General features: G+C 37.7%; 1 protein-coding gene across 3 annotated transcripts in view; it reads left to right on the top strand.

Annotated features, from left to right (window-relative positions):
- Nucleotides 1–20,735, top strand: part of CADM2 (cell adhesion molecule 2) — a 700,736-nt gene that overhangs the window by 647,812 nt on the left and 32,189 nt on the right. For 2 of the 3 annotated variants that reach the window (XM_051629647.1, XM_051629656.1), the window contains one exon: nt 5,107–5,223. The exons of the other annotated variant lie outside the window; for it this stretch is intronic. In XM_051629647.1, the coding sequence (XP_051485607.1) occupies nt 5,107–5,223 (117 nt within the window). The remainder of the gene's footprint in view (nt 1–5,106; nt 5,224–20,735) is intronic. 3 annotated transcript variants of the gene reach the window in all.

The raw sequence follows: 20,735 nt of genomic DNA, 5'->3' as shown, positions 1-20,735 counted from the left end.
TCAGTCTGAACCCTCCCTGTTGCAGCTTGAAGCCATTCCCACTTGTTCTGTTGCTAATTACCTGTGAAGAGACCAGCACCAACCTCTCTACAGTGACCTTTCAGGTAGTTGTAGAGACTGATGAGGTCTCCCCTCAGCCTCCTCTTCCTCAAACTAAACATTCCCAGCTGCTTCAGGCGTTCTTCATAAGATTGATTCTCTAGGCCCTTCACCAGCTTCGTTGCCCTCCTCCGTACTCGCTCCACCACCTCCATCTCTCTCTTGAATTGAGGTGCCCAAGACTGGATGCAACACTCCAGGTGTGGCCTCACCAGTGCTGAGTACAGGGGGCCAATCACCTCTCTACTTCTGCTTGTCACACTATTTCTAACACAAGCCAGGCTGCCATTGGCTTTCTTGGCCACCTGGGCACACTGCTGGCTCATATTCAGCCCCTTGTCCATTAGAACCCCCAGGTCCTTTCCTGCCAGACACTTTCCAGCCACACTTCCCCAAGCCTGTAGCGTTGCCTGGGGTTGTTGTGGCCCAAGTGCAGGACCCAGCACTTGGCCTTGTTGAAGCCCAGACCACGATCATTAGCCCAACAATCTAATCTATCCAGGTCTCTCTGTAGAGCCTCCCTCTCCTCATGCAGATCAACACTCCTGCCTAGCTTGATGTCATCTGCAAACTTACTGATAATACACTCTTTGTCCTTTCCGAGATCATTGATAGAGATGTTAAACAGAAACGGTCCCAACATTGAGCCCTGAGGAACACCACTTGTGACTGGCCCCAGCTGGATTTGACTTTATTGACCACCACTCTTTGGGCCCGACTGTCCAGCCAGTGCTCGATCCAAGAGATCGTGTGCTCACCCAGGCCATGAGCGGCCAGTTTTTTAATGAGAGTTCTGTGGGGAACTGTGTCAAATGCTTTTTGGAGGTCCAGATAGGCAATATCCACAGCCTTTCCCTTGTCCAATAGTCAGGTCATCAGGTTATAAAAGGAGATCAGGTTTGTCAGGCAGGACCTGCCTTTCATAAACCCATGTTGACTGGGCCTGATCCCCTGGTTGTCCTCTCTAAGTCTTCTAATAACACTCAAGATGATCTGCTCCATGACCTTCCCTGGTACTGAGGTCAGACTGACAGGTCTATAGTTTCCTAGATCTTCTTTTTTGCCTGTCTTATAGATGGGTGTTACATTTGCTCCTCTCCAGTCCATTGGGACCTCCCCAGTTAGCCAGGACTTCAGGTAAATAATGGAAAGTGGCCGGGCGATCACGTCTGCCAACTCTTTAAGCACCCTTGGATGTAGCCCATCCAGTCCCATAGGCTTGTGTGTGTCTAAGTGGTGTAGTAGGTCTGACCACTTCCTCTTTAATTGTGATGACCTCATTCTGCACTTATTCCCTGTCTCCTAGCTGATGTGGCTATATATCCATGGAACAGCTAGTTCCACTGCTATAGACTGAGGCAAAGTAGGTGTTGAGCACCTCAGCCTTTTCCTCATCCTTTTTTACTAAGATTCCCTTTGCATCCAATAAAGGATGGAGATTTTCCCTAATCCTCCTTTTGCTGTTAATGAACTTGTAGAAACCTTTTTTATTATCCTTAACAGCTGTAGCTAGTTTGAGCTTTAGCTCTGCTTTGGCTCTCCTAATTTTCTCCCTGCATAGGTTCACTTCGTCTTTATAGACTTCATGAGTGACCTGTCCCTTCTTCCAAAGGTTATAGACTCTCCTTTTGTTCCTAAAGTCCAGCCAAAGGTCCCTATTTAGCCAGGCTGGTCTGCTACCCCACTTACTGGTTTTTCAGCACACGGGGACAGCCTGCTCCTGTGCCTTTAAAACTTCTTTCTTGAAGTACGTCCAGCCTTCCTGGACTCCTTTATCCTTCAAGGCAGCCTCCCAAGGGACTTTGTCAATGCTAATCTACATTTATTTGAGCTGTCCAAAGAAGGGTTTAAGGATGGGATATGGTCCAGGAGTTCAAAAATGTGTTGTCTGGAGAGCTCTGGGCTATCCTGTTACTTTACCCGTACCTTCCTTCTGCACACTCTGGTGTCATTAAAGAAGCAATTCTAATGGGCAAACCCTCAAATCCAAGCAGATACAAACCAGGCATTTCTAGAGTCCGGAGCAGAATTCGATTTCATTGCTTGGGCAATGCAGTGCTCTTCAGACTGCTGATTCCTGGTTGTTATCTTGTACTGTAGTCTTTGAGAGCAAGTCATTGTAATGCTGTGAACAAAGCAGACCAACTGCAGTAATTTGCATGGTGAATTTCACCTTACTCTTCTAAGACAGAAGCAAAGTCCATGCTATTGCTTGTATTTATGTTTCTTTTGAGAACATGTTTTCCTTTGAGGCTTCTGCCAAGCTGCCGTTTTGTTGTTTGGCATCAGCATTTGTGACCTTGGTCAGGAAACTAATTTCTGCACAAATTTTCATTGTTCTTGATCTTATCAGAAAAGATTAATTTATCACATCTGTATTAAAATACTGATATATCTTAGTTCTTGTTAACTAGTCTGTTTCCTAGGTAGTCTTTCTTTTGAAATAAGAAATCTTGTTGGAAATACTTCAATCAGAAGAGAAACAAGAAAGCAATGAACATCTAAATTCATCAATGGCTCATTAAAGCTATTATGTGGTAAAATAGGCAGACACTATGTTTGCAGACTGGAAAGCACTGCCATATACTGTATTTGCCGCTTGCAGTTAACTTGCCATTGCATAGTCTTAAATAAACAGCATATTAAGAAAGATAATTAATGGAACCATAAGTCACACTAATTGGGTTTTGCATAGAAGACTGATTTGTAAAGCTTTATTAATAAACAAGGCTTTGCTTTCCATATAAAGTAAGTGTGTTTTTTCCTGTTTGATTTAGGTTTTAGCAGATATTTATCAGGGAAGGAGTTTCCCTTTATGAGAAGCAATTGCATAGGTCAGTCCATGTGAAGTATCTTTTTAACTTTTTTTTTCTCCCTACTATTTGTTGTCATAGAATCATAGAATCATAGTGTGGTTTGAGTTGGAAGGGATCTTAAAGATCATCTAGTTCCAACCCCTCTGCATGGGCAGGGACACTTCTCACTAAGCCAGGTCTCCCCAGAGCCTTCTCTTCTCCAGGCTGAACTGCCCCAATTCTCAGAGCCTGTTCTCATAGGAGAGGTGCTGCAGCTCTCAGATCATCTTCCTGGCCCTTCTTTGGACCTTCTCCAAGAGTTCCATGTCCTTTTTATGCTGGGGGCTCCAGAATTGGACACAGTACTGCAGGTGGGGTCTCATGAGAGCCAAGGAGGAGAATCACCTCCCTTGACTTGCTGGCCACACTTCTTTGGATGCAGCCCAGGACTCAGTTATACTCAGTTCTGTTTAATTATTGTGGTACTTGCACTCCAGGTGATGTTACCATTTTTCCTGGTGATTAATGTGGCTACACTGTGGGGTTTTTTAGAAGCCTATTTAAATTTTTCTGCCTTGGTAATGTTTTGTACAGAGAAACAGAGTAAATATCAGTGTACAACAGATGAAAGAGGGGTCCCATGCCATTTTCTGATGGCTTTGAAAGTGTAAAATCCCACAAGTATAGATTCCAGAGAGAATAGTGCTGGTGTTTATCAAAGCCAGAGGAATACAGAAAATTGTAGATGACTCATAGAAGTTAACTGACATGGAGACTTTTGAAGTGGCAAAATAATCTGTCATGCATAACAAAAATAAGGTAAGCACGCTAAGTTGAAGTTCTAAGACAGTAATTATGCAATGCTGAACTCAAGGACCCTGTGGCTGTAATGTGTTCTATAGGGCCCAATACTGTAGTGCTCTGTGCTACTTCAGCTTCCATTGATTTCAGTCAGAATTGATGGTACTCAGACACCAAGTGCATTTCTTTCCACAGCAAGGGAAGACAGATCGTGGGATGGATTTTTACTCTTTTATTGCATTGAATAGCACTCTTCAGAAATATTTTAACTGAAATCAGAGTGGGATGGGTTACTCACCATCAACTGCTGAGAAACTAGTCCTTTGCTTTTAGTCCTGCAGTATAAATAATCTGAAAAATGTCAGATACTTTTCATATCCTCACAGAAGTGCTTTTCTCTAGTTCTCTTCAGGGCTTTTGTTTGTTCTTTAAAACCTGCAATCACCTTATAAGCAAAGTGATACTGGTCTTTATTGCTTTTGGCAGTGTAATCAAAGTATTTTCTATCTGTACCTCTGGTTATGTTCTGCTTTGTACTGAAGCATTTTGCAGCAGACATTGTTTGTTCCTTTGCAGCAGAGCAGCAGCATACTTAAGCCTGGCATACCTGCACTTACTTGATCAAAAGCTGAAGGGATTTGTAGGATGCTGTCATCAGGGCTATGCATTTTTTCACACTTGTCTACATAGGGTTTTAAAGGGCAATATTATTAGCATTTCTGATTTTTAGTTCTAAGTGGTTTTAGAGAAATTCAATTGTGTGTTTTGACAATAAATTTGAAGTGTTGAGGGTGACTGAAAGATGGCTGTTCCTGCTAATTAGGGTAAAGATTTTGAAATATACTCTGCTCTGGATCTCATCGACAACTGTGTCTTAAACAAATGTGTGGGAAGAAGAAAAGCAATCCGGAAAAAGCAGCTCCTATAGTTAGTAGCATTTTCTCCCCTTTTTCCCTCCATTCAGTCTGTCTGAAAGTGGGTGTTTTAACATACAGCCATTTCTTGTTAATATGTGTGTGTTTATTTTAGCATGATGGTGTTGTTTTTTTCATCTCCCACTCTGACACAGCATGTTTCATCCATGTATGGTTTCTACTATATGAGACATTTAAAATGGCTCAATGAAGAAACGGATTCTTGCCACTTAAACAGTCACTCTCCAGATCTATGGAAACTTGGTCATTTTAACTGTGTTTTACATTCCATATGCTAGAAGAATTATTATAAAAATTGAGAGTGATATAATGTCAAGAATTTCAAGGTACTCTGTTGTACCTGTAATAATTTATGTTAATCATGTTTTAATTTAGTCATTTTTCAACATACTTGTATTTACAAATTAAACCACTGTTATGTTTCTCCTTTGTTTGCATGATATGATTTTATTTTATATTTTTTTTCCACTCACCAGATGTTTTCAACACTTTGCTTCCCACTACTGTCATCCCCTCCCTTACCACTGCAACAGTCACAACCACTGTAGCCTTAACAACCAGCACAACAACCGCAACAGCCATCAGCACCAGAGGTACAGTATGCTTCTTTGTTATGGCCTGAAAAACACATTAGAAACAGAAAATTATAGGTTTAATTTTTAAGAAAGACAGAAATTGCTCACGAGGCTCTTTAATTCAATATATATAATAGAGTATTTCGCCAGATGATATATGGTTAAGAAAGATTTCATATGACCTTGAATTGCTCTAGCAGAGTGTCTGTGAACTTTGACAGGATGCTTAAATTATTTGTATACATTTGCATTTAATTTTTTTTAAGGTTAGTAAATTAACTTTAATGTAAAATGCAAGCAAGCTATTTTTAAATAAACATGACCTTTTAAGACTGGTTATTTTGGGTGCTAATGTTTAAAACAAGACAGGTGTCTTGGCACTGGAATTACTCTTCATGCGATGTTGCTTGATAACAAAGAGGCATTGCATTACATCACCCCTGATAGTCTTTTATAATTTATGGTATTCATAACTTAAAGAGTATCTTTATCTTATGAGAACTAGAGTAAGTGACCTGAAATTTCTCTCTGCCTGCCCCCATCTGGTTGGATTTTTGTCTGTTACAGCTTTTTAAATATTTCTAGTAATGCTTTGCTTTATTATGAGCCAAATATAAAACTTAATTTTACTTTTGTATTCACTGACTGATCAGATAACTTTTCAATGGCCAAGATATGTGTAAGGTTTTGTATATTATCAACTTCTTCGTATCTAGTAATCTCTTATGGTGTGTGAAATGGCAGAAGGTTCCTATGTGGTCTGTTGAAGGCCTTCATTATGCAAGGAGAGAGCAAATAATGTACACTTACCACACTGCAAGTAGTCACATGACAAAGTATTATTTTCTCAGGAAAGTTAAGACAAAGTTATGAAATCTTTTCTTTCTGGAACCATTGCTAGGAGTCAGTTTTAGTGACCTGCTTTACTTGCAAGAGTAAGCTGAGCTAAATGCAAGTCCATTATGCAGGGCTTGGATACTAGAAGGAGAAAGTGCTTGGTGTGCCATATTGGTGTTTGCTGTCTCTAATGAATTGATTTTTTCTTCTCATTATGCAGTCATAACTAAACTGTGCCACTGAAGTGCCTGTATATTCAGCATACCAATGCTGTTAAGGAATTCTGTTACCTCTTAAGTGTGGGTTAGGACCTGACCTCATTTACCTTACTCTGGAGTGTTCATTTTCACCATTTGTATGTCAAGCATCGAGAGAAAGATCTGGAAAAAGAGAACGCTCTTCTGAGCTTCAGCTCTAAAACATAGGAGAAGGCATGCAATTTGATGCTTCAGTAACAAAGAAATACTGCTTTAAGAGAAAGTAAAAAAAGGAAATGTGAAGAAATAGAGGGTGATCAATCACTAAAACATGAGCACTCACATTTCCCAGAAAAAAGAAGTGACTTCAGCAAAATGTCTGAGAAGACCACTTCAGCCTCAAGGAAGTGGTAGATATGGTCTCTTGCGCAGACAATCTAGGAAACAAAGGAGTGTGGGAAAACAGTTTCTTGAAAAGAAACAGTTCTGTTCTTGTGTTGAAAAATAGTATACATGTAATAGGCTAGTGAAGTTGTCTTTCTAAAAATGTAAGAAATCAAGAACCAAAAAAAAATAAGGGAAAACATGAAATTACTATAATAAGCCATATAGTATATCAGTGTGGAAGAAACAGGAAACCAGGCATAACATCAGAAACAACAACATGCAAAAGCAATTGCAACTAGCAAGGTGTGAGAAATTTAACAAAAAAAAGGATTCAGAAACACATTAGATGAAAGACAAAAATAAGGAAATGCAGTGATCCTATAAATGAATTATTAGAACAAGGCTGAAGTACTTGGTGTTTTATACAGCAAAGGATGACAATTGGAGTGCTGTTTCTGATAGGGGTGTCACTCTGAAGGATGACCACAAGTAGAGACAGATCAAAGAACAACAAGGATAGGAAGTTTAGAGACATGCGCTGTGAGGAAGCTGAAGATACCAGTGTGTTTGGTTTTGCTTTCAAAAAAGAAAAGTCAGTATGACTCTGATGACAAATTATTTTCCAAGTTCAATGGGGAAAAAGAATCCACTGAATTAGTGGCAAAAGCATTTAGTAGGGAAGCTCTCTAAATGCATGGGAGCAGTGACACAGTGGAGCTCTTTGAAGTTCTACAACTTCCTTCATCCTTGCTTTCTTTAAAAATGCTTGATTTTCATGGCAGAGGGAAATGGACATGACTCTCTCCTTAAGTCTCTTCCTTCCCTTTCTCTCTTGAACCCATAAAAAAATGATGTTCTTAAACTTACAGTGAATGTTATGAAAGCAGAGTTCCGCTACTTTGAAATACTAGACTGAACCTTGTCTAGGTTGTCAAAGCACCTACACAACAGAGGTACAAGCTGCAAAAGAGCTGTTTTATAGAGAACTAGCTTTTCAGTTATATCTGTTTCTGGCAGAGCAAAAAGTACGATATAAACATATTTTCCTTTGACTCTTCTTCTTTTTCCAGTAAGAAATATAACATCAAGGACTACGTAAGGACATAAAGTTAAGAAGCAATTAATATATTTTAAACCTTCAAAACAATTTTTTGTTATGTTTTGGCTTCCACCCACATTGGAAGCAGCATTTCTCTTTTATCTTTATCAAATCTGGTTTGATTAAGTCTTAATTAAACTGAAGTTTGCTCCAGATGATAAGGTAGTATATACTACAAAAGTAGTATCTTTGAACTGGATTTCCAATAGCTGACATAATATTCTTGATGGATGCATATAACTAATTATATTCTAAAATTATTACTTGATACTTACGAATCACCTCAAGTAAATTCTACAAAACATTATTCTGCGTGACTTTTATATAGTCCACCTTGAGGGTATATTACTTCATATCCAGTCATGGGAGATGTCTTTACAGAAATACGATACAGGATATAAAGAGCCCATATAGTCTGTAAATCTAAGGCATTTTGCGTTATGATGATTGTACATAATGATTACCAAAAGCCTGAATTAATGATGGAAAAAACATTTCTCCAAACTATCATCAGTTAATTCTGGAACTGTGTGACCATCTCTGTCTTAATTTGCATGGCATTTAGTAAACAACATGAAAAAAAGCTACTGATCCAGTTGGATGACAGCATGATAATTCATAAACATCATGTTTAGTCAGACTTTTCACTTTCTCAGACAAATGTATGCTTGTTTTTGTGCTCGGTCCTTCAGGAATTAATTATTCTTTTACTGGTACATTACCTACTAACTCAAAAAATCTAAACAGAATTTTATGCCGGTGAAGAGTATTGCCCTTTATATATTTGTCAAGGGTATCCTAAAGCCTAATAACCATGATGAAGAATGTACAACAAAATGAGAATAAAATGTATGAGAAGAAACAATTCTAGAGGACTATGGAAAGACTAATTATACACTACATGAGTAGATTTCTTTGTAGCAGATTTATGCAATGTTATTTGTGGAAGCTGTGCAAAGATCCATGCTAGTGCTCCCCTTTGTCATTGGGAAGGGGCACAAGAGAATTGTGGATTTGTCCCCAGTAGTGAAACAAAGGATGACTCCCTTGGAGAAATTTTTTGTTAGCATAAAGTTAATTTAGACGGTTCTTTGCCAATCCTTCAAAGTCCTATAGGTGGAGAGGGAGTGTGATTAGCAGTCTAGGAGAAGCTACCTCAAGTCAGAACAGCTGTGTTTCTGGGTTCATAGAGGAGAAAAGCTTGTACATAAAACCATCCCACCAGCTGGCATTATGTTAATCACCCACACACACACCCTGTGATTTTTTACACTTAAATCCTTTTCCTGTCAAGAAAAAAAAAAAAAAAAGCCACAGAGGTTATAAAACTCAGTAATTTTGACATATTCTTGAAGATTGAAATCTCACAACCACCCTCCAAATTGGTACAAAAGTAACATTGCAAGAGCATAGCAAAATCAAAAGATAGAACAATTCAGTCTGACTGCATGTATCAGGATGATTCAGTCTCAGCTGACTCACTTATATAATGACTGTGCTAGAATGTTCAAAGCTTTATATAGCAACGCCTAAAAACATCTCCAAAAGTCATTGCATATAGCAGAGATATGATGTTGCTCCCAGGCAGCTGCACAATGAAGTTAAAGAGTTTATTTAATAGTCAGAGTGACCACAAAGTCAATTAATGTACAAATTTATACATGAATTAAATCCCTGCTTTATGACAATCCACTTTGCTTATATTGTTTTTGCCTCTGATATAAAAGAAAGATTTCTTAAAGGAGATTCATGGAGTAAATTTAGAAGAGTTTATAGTGGATTAAGAAAGGGTCTTAGTATTTGATAATTTTGAAAACTTGTGAATCTAATTTAAGTGTGAATATTTCTATTTAATAGCATAAAATTCAACCATCTTATCTAAAAAAAAAAAGGTTTTTTTTTTATCCCATTTTTACCTGGAGTTTATATGAGGAGAAAAAACCCCAAATAAACTATAATATCTATTTAATTTTAGGCAGATCTGATGCAGAAACTACATGGACAGAACTTGTAGTCCTCAATTTTTTTGGTATATAAAAAAAGTTAAATGTTACCATTTCTTTCCATGTGATTTCATTTTCTTTTCACATAATCTGATTACTATAACTTATCACTTTGACATATTGACAGAGGAAAGAATAACACAAAGTTACAGAATTTGTGAGGGACAAGGGACAGAAGGGTAGACTTATATAGTATATATAGTTATGCAAGCTTACTTGCATTCAACTCTGATAATAAATAAAATGAACATTGTCTAATGTTAAAAAAAAGTTTTGTATGACAGCATGCTAAAACTTAGTTGTTCTGTATACAACTTTATAGCAGTAAAATAAAATCTAATTTGTGTCTGGTCTTACTCAATACAGGTAAAAAAATTGCAACTGTCTGGTTTTTGTTTCTTCTTTGTGATCTTCCCTTCTCCTACAGTGATCTCCTAATGGCTTTTCTAACTTGTCGATTTTCCTGGAGGCCAGATAATTTGAGGTTCAAACCAACAGTTCTTTAGATTATTTCCGCCACTCCCCCCCCGCCCCCGACATTCATGTAAGCCTTTAACACCCGTCTCACAAGGACTGCCATCTCTTGATTTGACTTCTTTCATTACCTTTATTTTTCATTCTCCTTGCTTCCCAGCTGTTTAGAAGGTGTGCTAATAAATCATGGTAAAACTACATTAAACCATGATGAAATCCCACGCCTATTCTGCAGGCGTCTTTCCCTAAGTGTTGAAACCTCCAGGGCTGTTTCGGGTAAGAGCTATCTGTTACCCAGGTGAAACATGCACAAGCTGCAGATGAGCAGTAGCTGGGAAACCTTCCCTAGCCAGCATCTGCAACCAGCTGATAGAGAGGCCAGAAAAAGAAAGTGCCCTCCCATTCCTTGGCACTTGTGTGGGCTAAGTAGAGGACATAAGGAAAAGAAATGATGCCCATTTTCCTAAGGTCTGCTAGTAGCTAATAGGTGCAGAGGGGAGATGCAGGAGCGTAATACTCTCTGCCTCCTTTTCCATATGTTCTCTGCTACCAAGGGCTTTGATGTTGGAAGAAAACATCCATGGCTCTGCTTGTGTCTCAACTCATCAGCAGGCATGTGGATCCTTGGGCCAAGTCCTAAGCTTCTTTGCAGCAGGAGGACAAACCTAAAGCAGAGATCGAATGTACCCAGAGAGCAGAGAGCAAGATGGCAAGATCTAAGAGTTGTTTTAGGATCAAACAGTTGAAATTTTTGTATCAAAGTATACCTATGAAGCGGAGATTCAATGTCCTGTTCATGGAAATATGAGGAAATGTTCATGGAAATATGAGGAAATAGTTTATTACTTTACTGGCTAAATTTCTGAAGGTTTCTATGTCCACAGAGAATCTGAATCATAACAGTATATGCTTACATTGATAGTCAGCATAGACCAAAATCATACTAGCTCCGAGGAAGAGGCTGTACAAATGTAGTATGAAAATAATATCTATTTATTTAAGTTAAAGCTGGGAATTGTGGATATTGTTGTATACACAAAAGATATCTTCCTGTGGCTCAGAGGAAACAGGACAACAGGGCAGTACATAGCATCAGATTGGGGTTATGAAAGGAAGTGCTTTTTCATGCAGTGTGAAACTAAATGTAAAACTCTGTTATTACTTGCATGCTAAAAAAATTGAACTATCCTGTTGTTTGTATTGTGATCATACCAAAATAAACCCCAAGTTTTTCTGTGTGGAATTCCCAGTTCTCCAATACTTTTAAGAGATACTTTATAGTTGTAATATCAAACTGAGGGTAATCCTTGAGTCAGCATGCATGGCACTAAAGCAGCCTAGCCACAAACAAAAATTCTGACAACATGACCCACATCATGCTAGTTAACTTGTTTGCCATGAAATGTACCTTCACTTTTCAATTTTCATCTTTTACAAGCTGAAGCGAAGAAATATGCAATTTAGAAAATTGCAGTTTTCTCTGCTTAACAGCTATTATGACGTAAGATGAAGACCGTTGTCATTATTATATATTATTTGGTCATATTATTCGTGAAATGAGGCTGTTGCATTCTGGAACAAATAAAGATAGATATCACACTCTGAATAGTTTGCCATGTAGATGAACATCATAAATGAGACTTAGATTACAATACAGGCATGCTGAATACATTAAAGAAAAGGAAGTATCATAATATCATATATTAGGAACCTGCTCTTTGTGTCTGGAACAAATATTTCTAGTAATAACAAATCCTTCCAGCTGTCAGCTTGCAATAATGAAGTATGCAACTTAAAACGTACACAATGATTTCCAGCCTTGATGGATTATCACTTAACCCAAAATGCAATGCTGTACAGATAAATATCACAATTTGTTGATGGTCTGATAAAGATTCTATTATATAGCAGAGATCCAGAGAGGCTTCAGCAATGCATCAGGAATTCAAATGTTCTTAACCAGAGCTCTGATCACACCGTGTTGGTTTTTTTCTACTGTAAATGAATTATGCAGTCCAACAGTCTTTACTGTAAGCTGCCAGTGCAAGAGATTTTCCAAATTAAGAGTACCTTCTGCTGGAAGCATGCTTACTGCCTGCCAAGGAAGCCCTTTACTCTAAATTGATCCTGAGACTTCCCCTCAGGTGCCACAGGCTGTAGGTTCCTAGCACTCCTTCTGCCCAGCCTCCACAATGTTACAAGGCCTTTCAAAAAAAGCACATGGGAAGGACTGAAGCATCAGTATCACCACTTCTATGTAAAGTATAACATCAAAGTCAACAAGTACTAAAGACTATAACCATACTGACCATTCTGAACATTTTTATCTGACTTGTAGTTGAGTGGTGACTTCAGTCATAAAGTTTCCTGTGTTTTCATAGAATCATAGAACTATTCAGGTTGGAAAAGACCCTTGGGATCACCAAGTCCAACCATCATCCCTACTCTGCAAAGTTCTCCCCTAAACCATATCCACCGACACTACATCCAAAAAACCCTTAAACTCATCCAGGGATGGTGACTCAACCACCTCCCTGGACAGCATATTCCACTGTCTAACCACTCTTTCTGTGAAAAAATTTTACCTCATGTTCAGTCTAAACCCTCCCTGTTGCAGCTTGAAGCCATTCCCACTTGTTCTGTTGCTAATTACCTGTGAAGAGACCAGCACCAACCTCTACAGTGACCTTACAGGTAGTTGTAGAGACTGATGAGGTCTCCCCTCAGCCTCCTCTTCCTCAAACTAAACATTCCCAGCTGCTTCAGGCGTTCTTCATAAGATTGATTCTCTAGGCCCTTCACCAGCTTGTTGCCCTCCTCTGTACTCGCTCCACCACCTCCATCTCTCTCTTGAATTGAGGTGCCCAAGACTGGATGCAACAGTCCAGGTGTGGCCTCACCAGTGCTGAGTACAGGGGGACAATCACCTCTCTACTTCTGCTTGTCACACTATTTCTAACACAAGCCAGGCTGCCATTGGCTTTCTTGGCCACCTGGGCACACTGCTGGCTCATATTCAGCCCCTTGTCCATTAGAACCCCCAGGTCCTTTCCTTCCAGACACTTTCCAGCCACACTTCCCCGAGCCTGGAGCGTTGCCTGGGGTTGTTGTGGCCCAAGTGCAGGACCCAGCACTTGGCCTTGTTGAAGCCCAGACCACTATCGTTAGCCCAACAATCTAATCTATCCAGGTCTCTCTGTAGAGCCTCCCTCTCCTCATGCAGATCAACACTCCTGCCTAGCTTGATGTCATCTGCAAACTTACTGATAATACACTCTATGTCCTTACCGAGATCATTGATAGAGATGTTAAACAGAAACGGTCCCAACACTGAGCCCTGAGGAGCACCACTTGTGACTGGCCCCAGCTGGATTTGACTTTATTGACCACCACTCTTTGGGCCCGACTGTCCAGCCAGTGCTTGATCCAAGAGATCGTGTGCTCACCCAGGCCATGAGCGGCCAGTTTTTTAATGAGAGTTCTGTGGGGAACTGTGTCAAATGCTTTTTGGAGGTCCAGATAGACAATATCCACAGCCTTTCCCTTGTCCAATAGTCAGGTCATCAGGTTATAAAAGGAGATCAAGTTTGTCAGGCAGGACCTGCCTTTCATAAACCCATGCTGACTGGGCTTGATTTTATTGATGTGTAGGCACTTTAAAATTTTAGATCTAAACCAGACATGAAACCTGTATTATTCATATGATTTTCATACTCCATACTGCTTAATCATTTTGTGATTTTCAGAATAATAGTATAAAAGATAGTCATAACTGCTGCTTTAAAAGCCACAATTCCACTAATTTCAAGTGACTTTTGGGATCAAGTACTTACAGCTCTACAGGCAGTTTGGTTCACAAATGGGTTGCCTGAGTTGGTCCCATTTGGCTGACAAGTAGTTTTGAGGTTTAGATGATAAGGATTTTCCAGTCCAAAAAGAGAGACACTTTTTTTAATGTATTGTCAGTGTTGGCAGCAATGCCCAGTAAGTTTAAAAATGACCTGCAGGTATTTGAAGAATTTCCTCTACAGGTCAACAGGCTGTAATATTCTTTCTTCTATGTAATGGTTTGGTTTGTCTTTAAGGTGTTGCCAAGCCCGTCTTCAGTTATGAGTTTTGATGGAAATAGAATAAATTTCTTATAACAAGATTAGGCAAATAGTTTCTGTTGCATATGTTGTTGCTGTATTTATATCAAATCATAAGGCTTACATAGTGTTGCTTTATTTAGAGAGATATTTATGGTATTCAAAGATGGTACCAGTGGAAACCAATATTTTTTTCAGATGTTACTGCATAAAGTTTATTTTCACAATGTGCTGTCAGGATACTGATGAGCTGCTTTACTTTTAAAAGAAGAACTATAGAACTAAGTATTGCTACAGTTAACAATGAGGACAACTAAAGCAAGGGTTTCCAGGGCCGTGTGGGATGTTAAAAAAAAGACTGAAACAGTGTCTAAAAATGAGGAAAGAAAAAGAGAGAAAAACGCTTATAGTTTCAAATTTATTGCTAATACCTTTAATAAAAAATGCACATATATCTCACTAACTAGTGAACTGAAGTCATCAAGTGTGCCTTTGAAGCTGAAAAGATTACTCTCTCTGCTCTTGGTTTCTCTGACATTCCAGTTGAAACACAGTTAATAACTTCCAGTGTGAGCCTGAAAAAATGCAGAATTGATACCATTATATTAAGTTTTTTGGATAAAAGATGACCTTGGTCAAACTTGAAGCCACAACATTTCCCCAGACAAGAAAATAAAAGCAAAACCTACAGAGTGACTTTGGAGACTATTTAATCTGACCTATGAATTTTGCATGTGATGTTATTTAGATATTTAATACAAAATATCCTGAAAGAAGACCCAGGTCAAGTTCCCCACCACGTGGAACATCAAACTTTATGTGGGTTATTTTCAATGTCCGGTGTACACAGTGAAGAACAGGTTGAGTAAAGACATGACACGGGTGGTTTTCCACAGCAGAGTGCCTTGCATGCCTCGCCCGTCTCAGTTGACCATGCCAAAATGCTGGAGGTGCAAGGCTTGCTTCTTGTCTTGGCTGCACTGTGCTTCTGACAGTCAGGTTAAAATGTATTTCCGTTACAATTAAGAGAGGGGAAAAGATTAGAAGAACAAAGAGAGCATTAGTACGGTTCTGTTGCTCTAAGACTCCAAACCAAACAAAGGCTAATGTTTTGCAGCAGTGGAGCTGTCATATTGAGTGAAGAAAAGTTAACAAAGCTGAAGTGAAAAAAGGTGGGAAAAAGTGAATACTAATATTTTAGAAGATTAGCTTAAAACACACCTTAGAGGAAAGAAGCAGAAGAAAAGTCTGGTTTGAAATATCTGGTGTCATAAATGGCTGTACCTAATCACAGCTGAGTTCATTTTTTTCATCGTAAAAATTGAGAGAGAATTACAAACTCATCTACTCTGAGAAATACAGGGTGGAAAACCTTATTTAATAACACTTGACTCACTGTTTGGCTGAGTATAAAAGACTGAATGGGAAAGCACAAATGGAAGTGACTGAAAAAATGAAATTCAGAAGGAACACAAGGAAGTACTTTTCACTCAAAGAAGAATACAATTTTTCAATAGCCTACTGAGCCAAGTTTGGAATTGAAAGCACTGGGATCATTAAAGAAGAAGGAAGATAGTATTCTGGAGGAACTGTGTTAAATGAGATGACTTGCAATAGCCTGAATATCCTTTTTCTTTTTCCCCAAATTTATGTTAATTTTGAAAAACTTTGATTACAAGTCATCCTGCTGTGATTTAGATAGCATAAATTTGAAAAGAATGTATCAAATCCTTTCAATCAAGATGCTTGGATTTCTTTCCAGCCTGAATTCTTGCAAGCCTGTAATAGAAAACCTTCAGTCAAGGGAAAGAAGTACCAGGAGTAGCAATTTATGTTAATACACAATTTCCTTTTCCAGCAGAAGGGGTAAGAAACAAGTATCTTGGGTTAGAAAGGCCAGAATATATTGTGGGTTATCAAAAAAAAAAAAAAAAAAAAAGGAAAAATCCCGAAGATTGACATTTTAAAGAAGCCATTATATTTATTTTATAGACTTCTTTTCTTGTAGCTAACAAGTCTCTACTGTATACACATCAGGTCATGGACTGCATTCAGCACCCTGCAGAGAAGACATAACTTTCACTTTAATGAATTCAAAGTGCCTTAGCGTTGACTTCAGACTAGGTCCCTGGACATATATGACAGAAACTAGCTTTTATGACTATATTAATTGTTGGAAGGCTAATACATAAAGCTTTTCTGCTTTTTAGGTTTTTATTTTTCCTTTTTCTGTAGTTTTTGATGCAGACTAAAGAAGAACATTTTTAATGTTTGGATTTGAGTTTGACAAAATTACTGTCTCCAGTAAAGGAATTCACTCCATTCCTGGGCTGAATTACATTCTTTTGCACACTTTGAGATTCTTTGGTGCAATCACTGCCATCGATCATGAGCTGCTTTACCTCCACCAATGCAGCTTTTTGAGTGCTGTGTTGCTATTGTACATGAACATCCATGTGTCAGATTGTCTTTTTAAAGTTTTATTTTATTTCATTTTGTTTTATTGTCTTTTAATAAACTGTGTGTTTTACAAAACAATAGAAGTCCTGGGTTGTTTAAGTTTGTAAAAATTACTGAATTGCAGAGCCCTATCGCTCCACTTCATCTCTGAAGCATCTGTTCCAAGTATTTCCGGAGTTAGTAACACTCAGAAGAAATTAGTCTCTTATTACAATCAGGTTGGCTCTCCTCAACCACAAGACCTTATGCCAAGTAATTTGTGAGTGGTTTTATAGATTCCTAGTCCCTATGGTACTCTTGTTGTTATCATTATCATAAGTTCCTCTATTAGATCATGACTGTGGGGAAGTGTGCTAATTGGTTTTGTGTGATTGAAATGTCTGCTTTTTTATTTCCTGGTGCTTTTGAGTAGTGTCCACTAATTCTAACTAAACAATTTCTGTGGAAAAATGTCCTTCCTAGTAAGAACGAAGCATGGTCAGTCTAAAACACATTTTCTAATGTGTTTTATTTAAAAAGTAATGAACTGTTAAGCTGTTTGTTGCAAAGTCAGAACACAGTGAGCAGATTCTACAGTTTTGGATGTTAATGCTGCTAAAAGACTTTCAGGGTTGTTGTTTTTTTTTTCTTTTACCTTTTTGTTGAAAAATATATCTGAGTTGTCTTATGTTACCATCTAGTAACCATGTTTATATTGTTCCAATTTCTAGTCTGTCTGAACAACTTTCAAAATCCTAACATATTAAGCCATTTTGTGAAGAATTTTCTGAATCTATGGTGGATGCATAGCAACATTTGAGCTTACTTCTGTTCAAAACCAAGACTAAATTATACTTTTAATCTCAATGTAAATGAAAGTTAAACATTCTCAACAGCTGGCATGTGATTTAAACAGAGATTATACACAATACAGTCTTCATTCCCTTGGAACTCTTCTGATTAGGATTTGGTAGGATTTGGTTGATATTACACCCTTGGCTCTTTTTACTTGATGACTACAGAATAGTGCTGATAATTTTTTATGCTTTCACAGACGTTAGTGAATGAGTGGCTTAATATTAATGAAATCTTCTGTGCATAGTAATCTCTCCAAATTCCATATTGATTATTTACAGTTGTCCATTTCAGCCTTTTGTTTCTCTATCACACTTATTGTTATTAGCAAGCACTTTTTATTTATATCACTTTTAAAACTGATTACCTGATTTTGAAAATTAAGTAATTTACTTGGGGAAATACTTTAGTTATGTCCATATTTAAATTGCTGTATTTGTTCAGAGTGTTAGAATAGGCAGTAATACATCAAACTGAGAAGCTAAGGACTCTGGATTTGTCTGGTTTAGGAGGCTGAGGGGTGACCTCATTGCTCTCCAAAGCTTCCTGAGACAGGGGAGAGGAGAGAGAAGTGTGTGATTCTTGGAATCCAGTGATAGGACATGTAGTAATGGTACAAAGCTGCATCAGGGGAGTTTCAGACTGGACACTAGGAAGCAATTCTTTACTGAGAGGGTGGTCAAACACTGGAACAAGCTTCCAAAAGAGAGAAGTGATCAATGTCGCAATGTCACTGTTGAACAATGCCCTTAACAACTGCTTTAACTTTTGGTCATCCTTGAAGCTCTCAGGCAGTTGGACTAGATGATCATTGTAGGTCCTTTCCACCTCAAGTATTCTGTTCTGTTCTGTTTCTTTCTGTTCTGTTTTGTTCCAATCACCCTTAAGTTTTGTATCATGGTATCCACAGCTCCAGACTATACTTTTCACCTCATCTGTCCTACCATCTTCCTGCTGCAACTTGACAGCCCAGAGTTAACATCTAAGACTATACACTAAGGTGAATTATTTTTAAGAGAAAATCAGTGTGCAGCTTCCCATCCTACAAATCATGTGTCACCTAACAGTCCCCAGGGGTATCATCCTTCCTCAGAAGCACCCATTTCACTTCTTGGTTCCTTTTTGCATAAGCTGAAAAGGACATTTGTGTGCAGAGTTTTTATTTCTCATGGATAATTCGAGTTCCAATTTTGTCTTTGAAGCTGTCTTAAAATCTGAACACAAAAGAGTTTCTTTTGCTTTGCCCCACCTGTGAGGAGAATTTGAATTTTTTTTGTAGAAGAAACTGCATCCACTGGGTTGGGGTCACTCCTACCTTATTATTCTCCCATCCATGCCTGTGAAAAAGCATGTACCTGATGTTGCACTAGAACTAACAAACCTCCAGTTGAGATAGGTTCCTGAAAAGATCTAAGTTTTACATTTAATATCACACATGAAAATCTAGGCCATCTTTCCTTCCAAATAAATTATAATCAAAGGATTCAAGTTATGAAAGAACATAATATAATTTTTAAAAAGACACACAAACGTGTAGAAGTGTTACTCTTATAGCTTCCTCTCAGTTGCCGGATTCCTTTAATATATGGCTATTTAGTGCTTAAAAAAGCTATTTTAATTCTCTTTGTAAGGGTTAGAAGATGATCCTTTATACTGTGTTTAAAAGACTGATGTTGGAAAAGTGCAGTTATTTAAGCCATATTGCAATATTAACAGTATGCTAAAAGAAGGTCTTCTTAAAAGAGGAGAAATGAAAATTGCGGTCAAATGTTCTCAGAGTTACTCTTGGTCAGTTGAGAGTTCCAAAGATCAGCTCTATAAGTCTGAACAGCAGATAAAATTTAACTTCTAACTTCAGAACTTGTTAAAAAATAACTGTGGATGATTAATTTATTAGTTAACATAGTAAATGTGTTGGAATTTTCCTAGATGGTTATCATGAGAAGAGAAGCTTTTTCTGTCAGAAAAGCCTGTTCTTTCTTTAATTTTAAATTAATTTACCCTTGTTAATAAATTTATTCTTTCAATCAACATCTTATATTTTAAGATCTCAATTTTATCCTCTGATATTTCATTAATGTTAATCCTGTCTCAGCATTGATTGTATCTTAGTGAAAGAAAAATAAAGATTAAAAAACAGAAATAGAAGTGTGTAGCATGTAAAAAAGTGGGGTTTTTTAAGATTATGGCAATAAGTGCCACAAAATACATGATGACCACTAAACATTGCAGGAATATGAATGAATTCTGACTGCATTGCACAGCTATTCTTTCAGCAATCAAAACTAAAATGATGTATCAACAGCAGAGCTGTGCTGCATTGGAAGCACTACTTACATACATAGTAGGGCAAAAGCATTAGAAAGAATGGGGTGGGTCATCTACCAGTGTGTTACTCAGTTTAAACTTTACAGAGGGTATATTTTGTACTGAAATCTTAAAAACTTTTCATCAATTTTACATTATTATAAACATAAGTTCTAATTGCATGTTGATTTAATTAGTTTTATGACTACATAATCACCCAGTATGTTGTTAACATTAGCACTTTGATAGATGCCTTCATATTATCTCTGATTTCTTATCTTCTGGGCATATGTCATTAATCAGAGTGTAGATACCAGCTAAATCCTGCAAAAGTTTACCTGCACACTTTGTGCATTTATGAACAAACCCATGGAAATCAGGGAATCTGCATCTCTCTTTTAAATTAAATGCATGAGTGACTTTTGGAGATTAAGGACCATGTTTTAACATTAGGGCTAAACCTCATTCTTTGAGCTTCGTTTAAGAAAGTTTATTTGGAAAATTGAGTAAAAGGCACTGCAACATAATCGTGCCCAAATATTCCAGTAATTTGATTTTTTTTTTCCACTTATTTGTTGCATACTGAGACAAGTAGAACAAAAATGAGTTTTTTTGTTTGTTTTTTTCTTGGCACTCAGTCTGTGTAATTATAGATAATTTTCATGATAAGTTTTAAAGCATTTAGATTGTTAAGCACTTATCAAGCATTTACTCTATTTGCTTATTTTACATAGCACTTCACAACTTTGATAAGCTCTGAGTATTATGATAAGACCCAATTTCTGTCTGAAGTGTCCACAGAACCTGCTTCAAAGAAAAAAAAGTAATGGGACTTCAAATTTTT

The sequence above is a fragment of the Apus apus genome, chromosome 1 (genome assembly GCF_020740795.1).
Source record: "Apus apus isolate bApuApu2 chromosome 1, bApuApu2.pri.cur, whole genome shotgun sequence".
Lineage (NCBI taxonomy): Eukaryota > Metazoa > Chordata > Aves > Apodiformes > Apodidae > Apus > Apus apus.
This window is presented reverse-complemented; position numbering and strand designations above follow the sequence as displayed.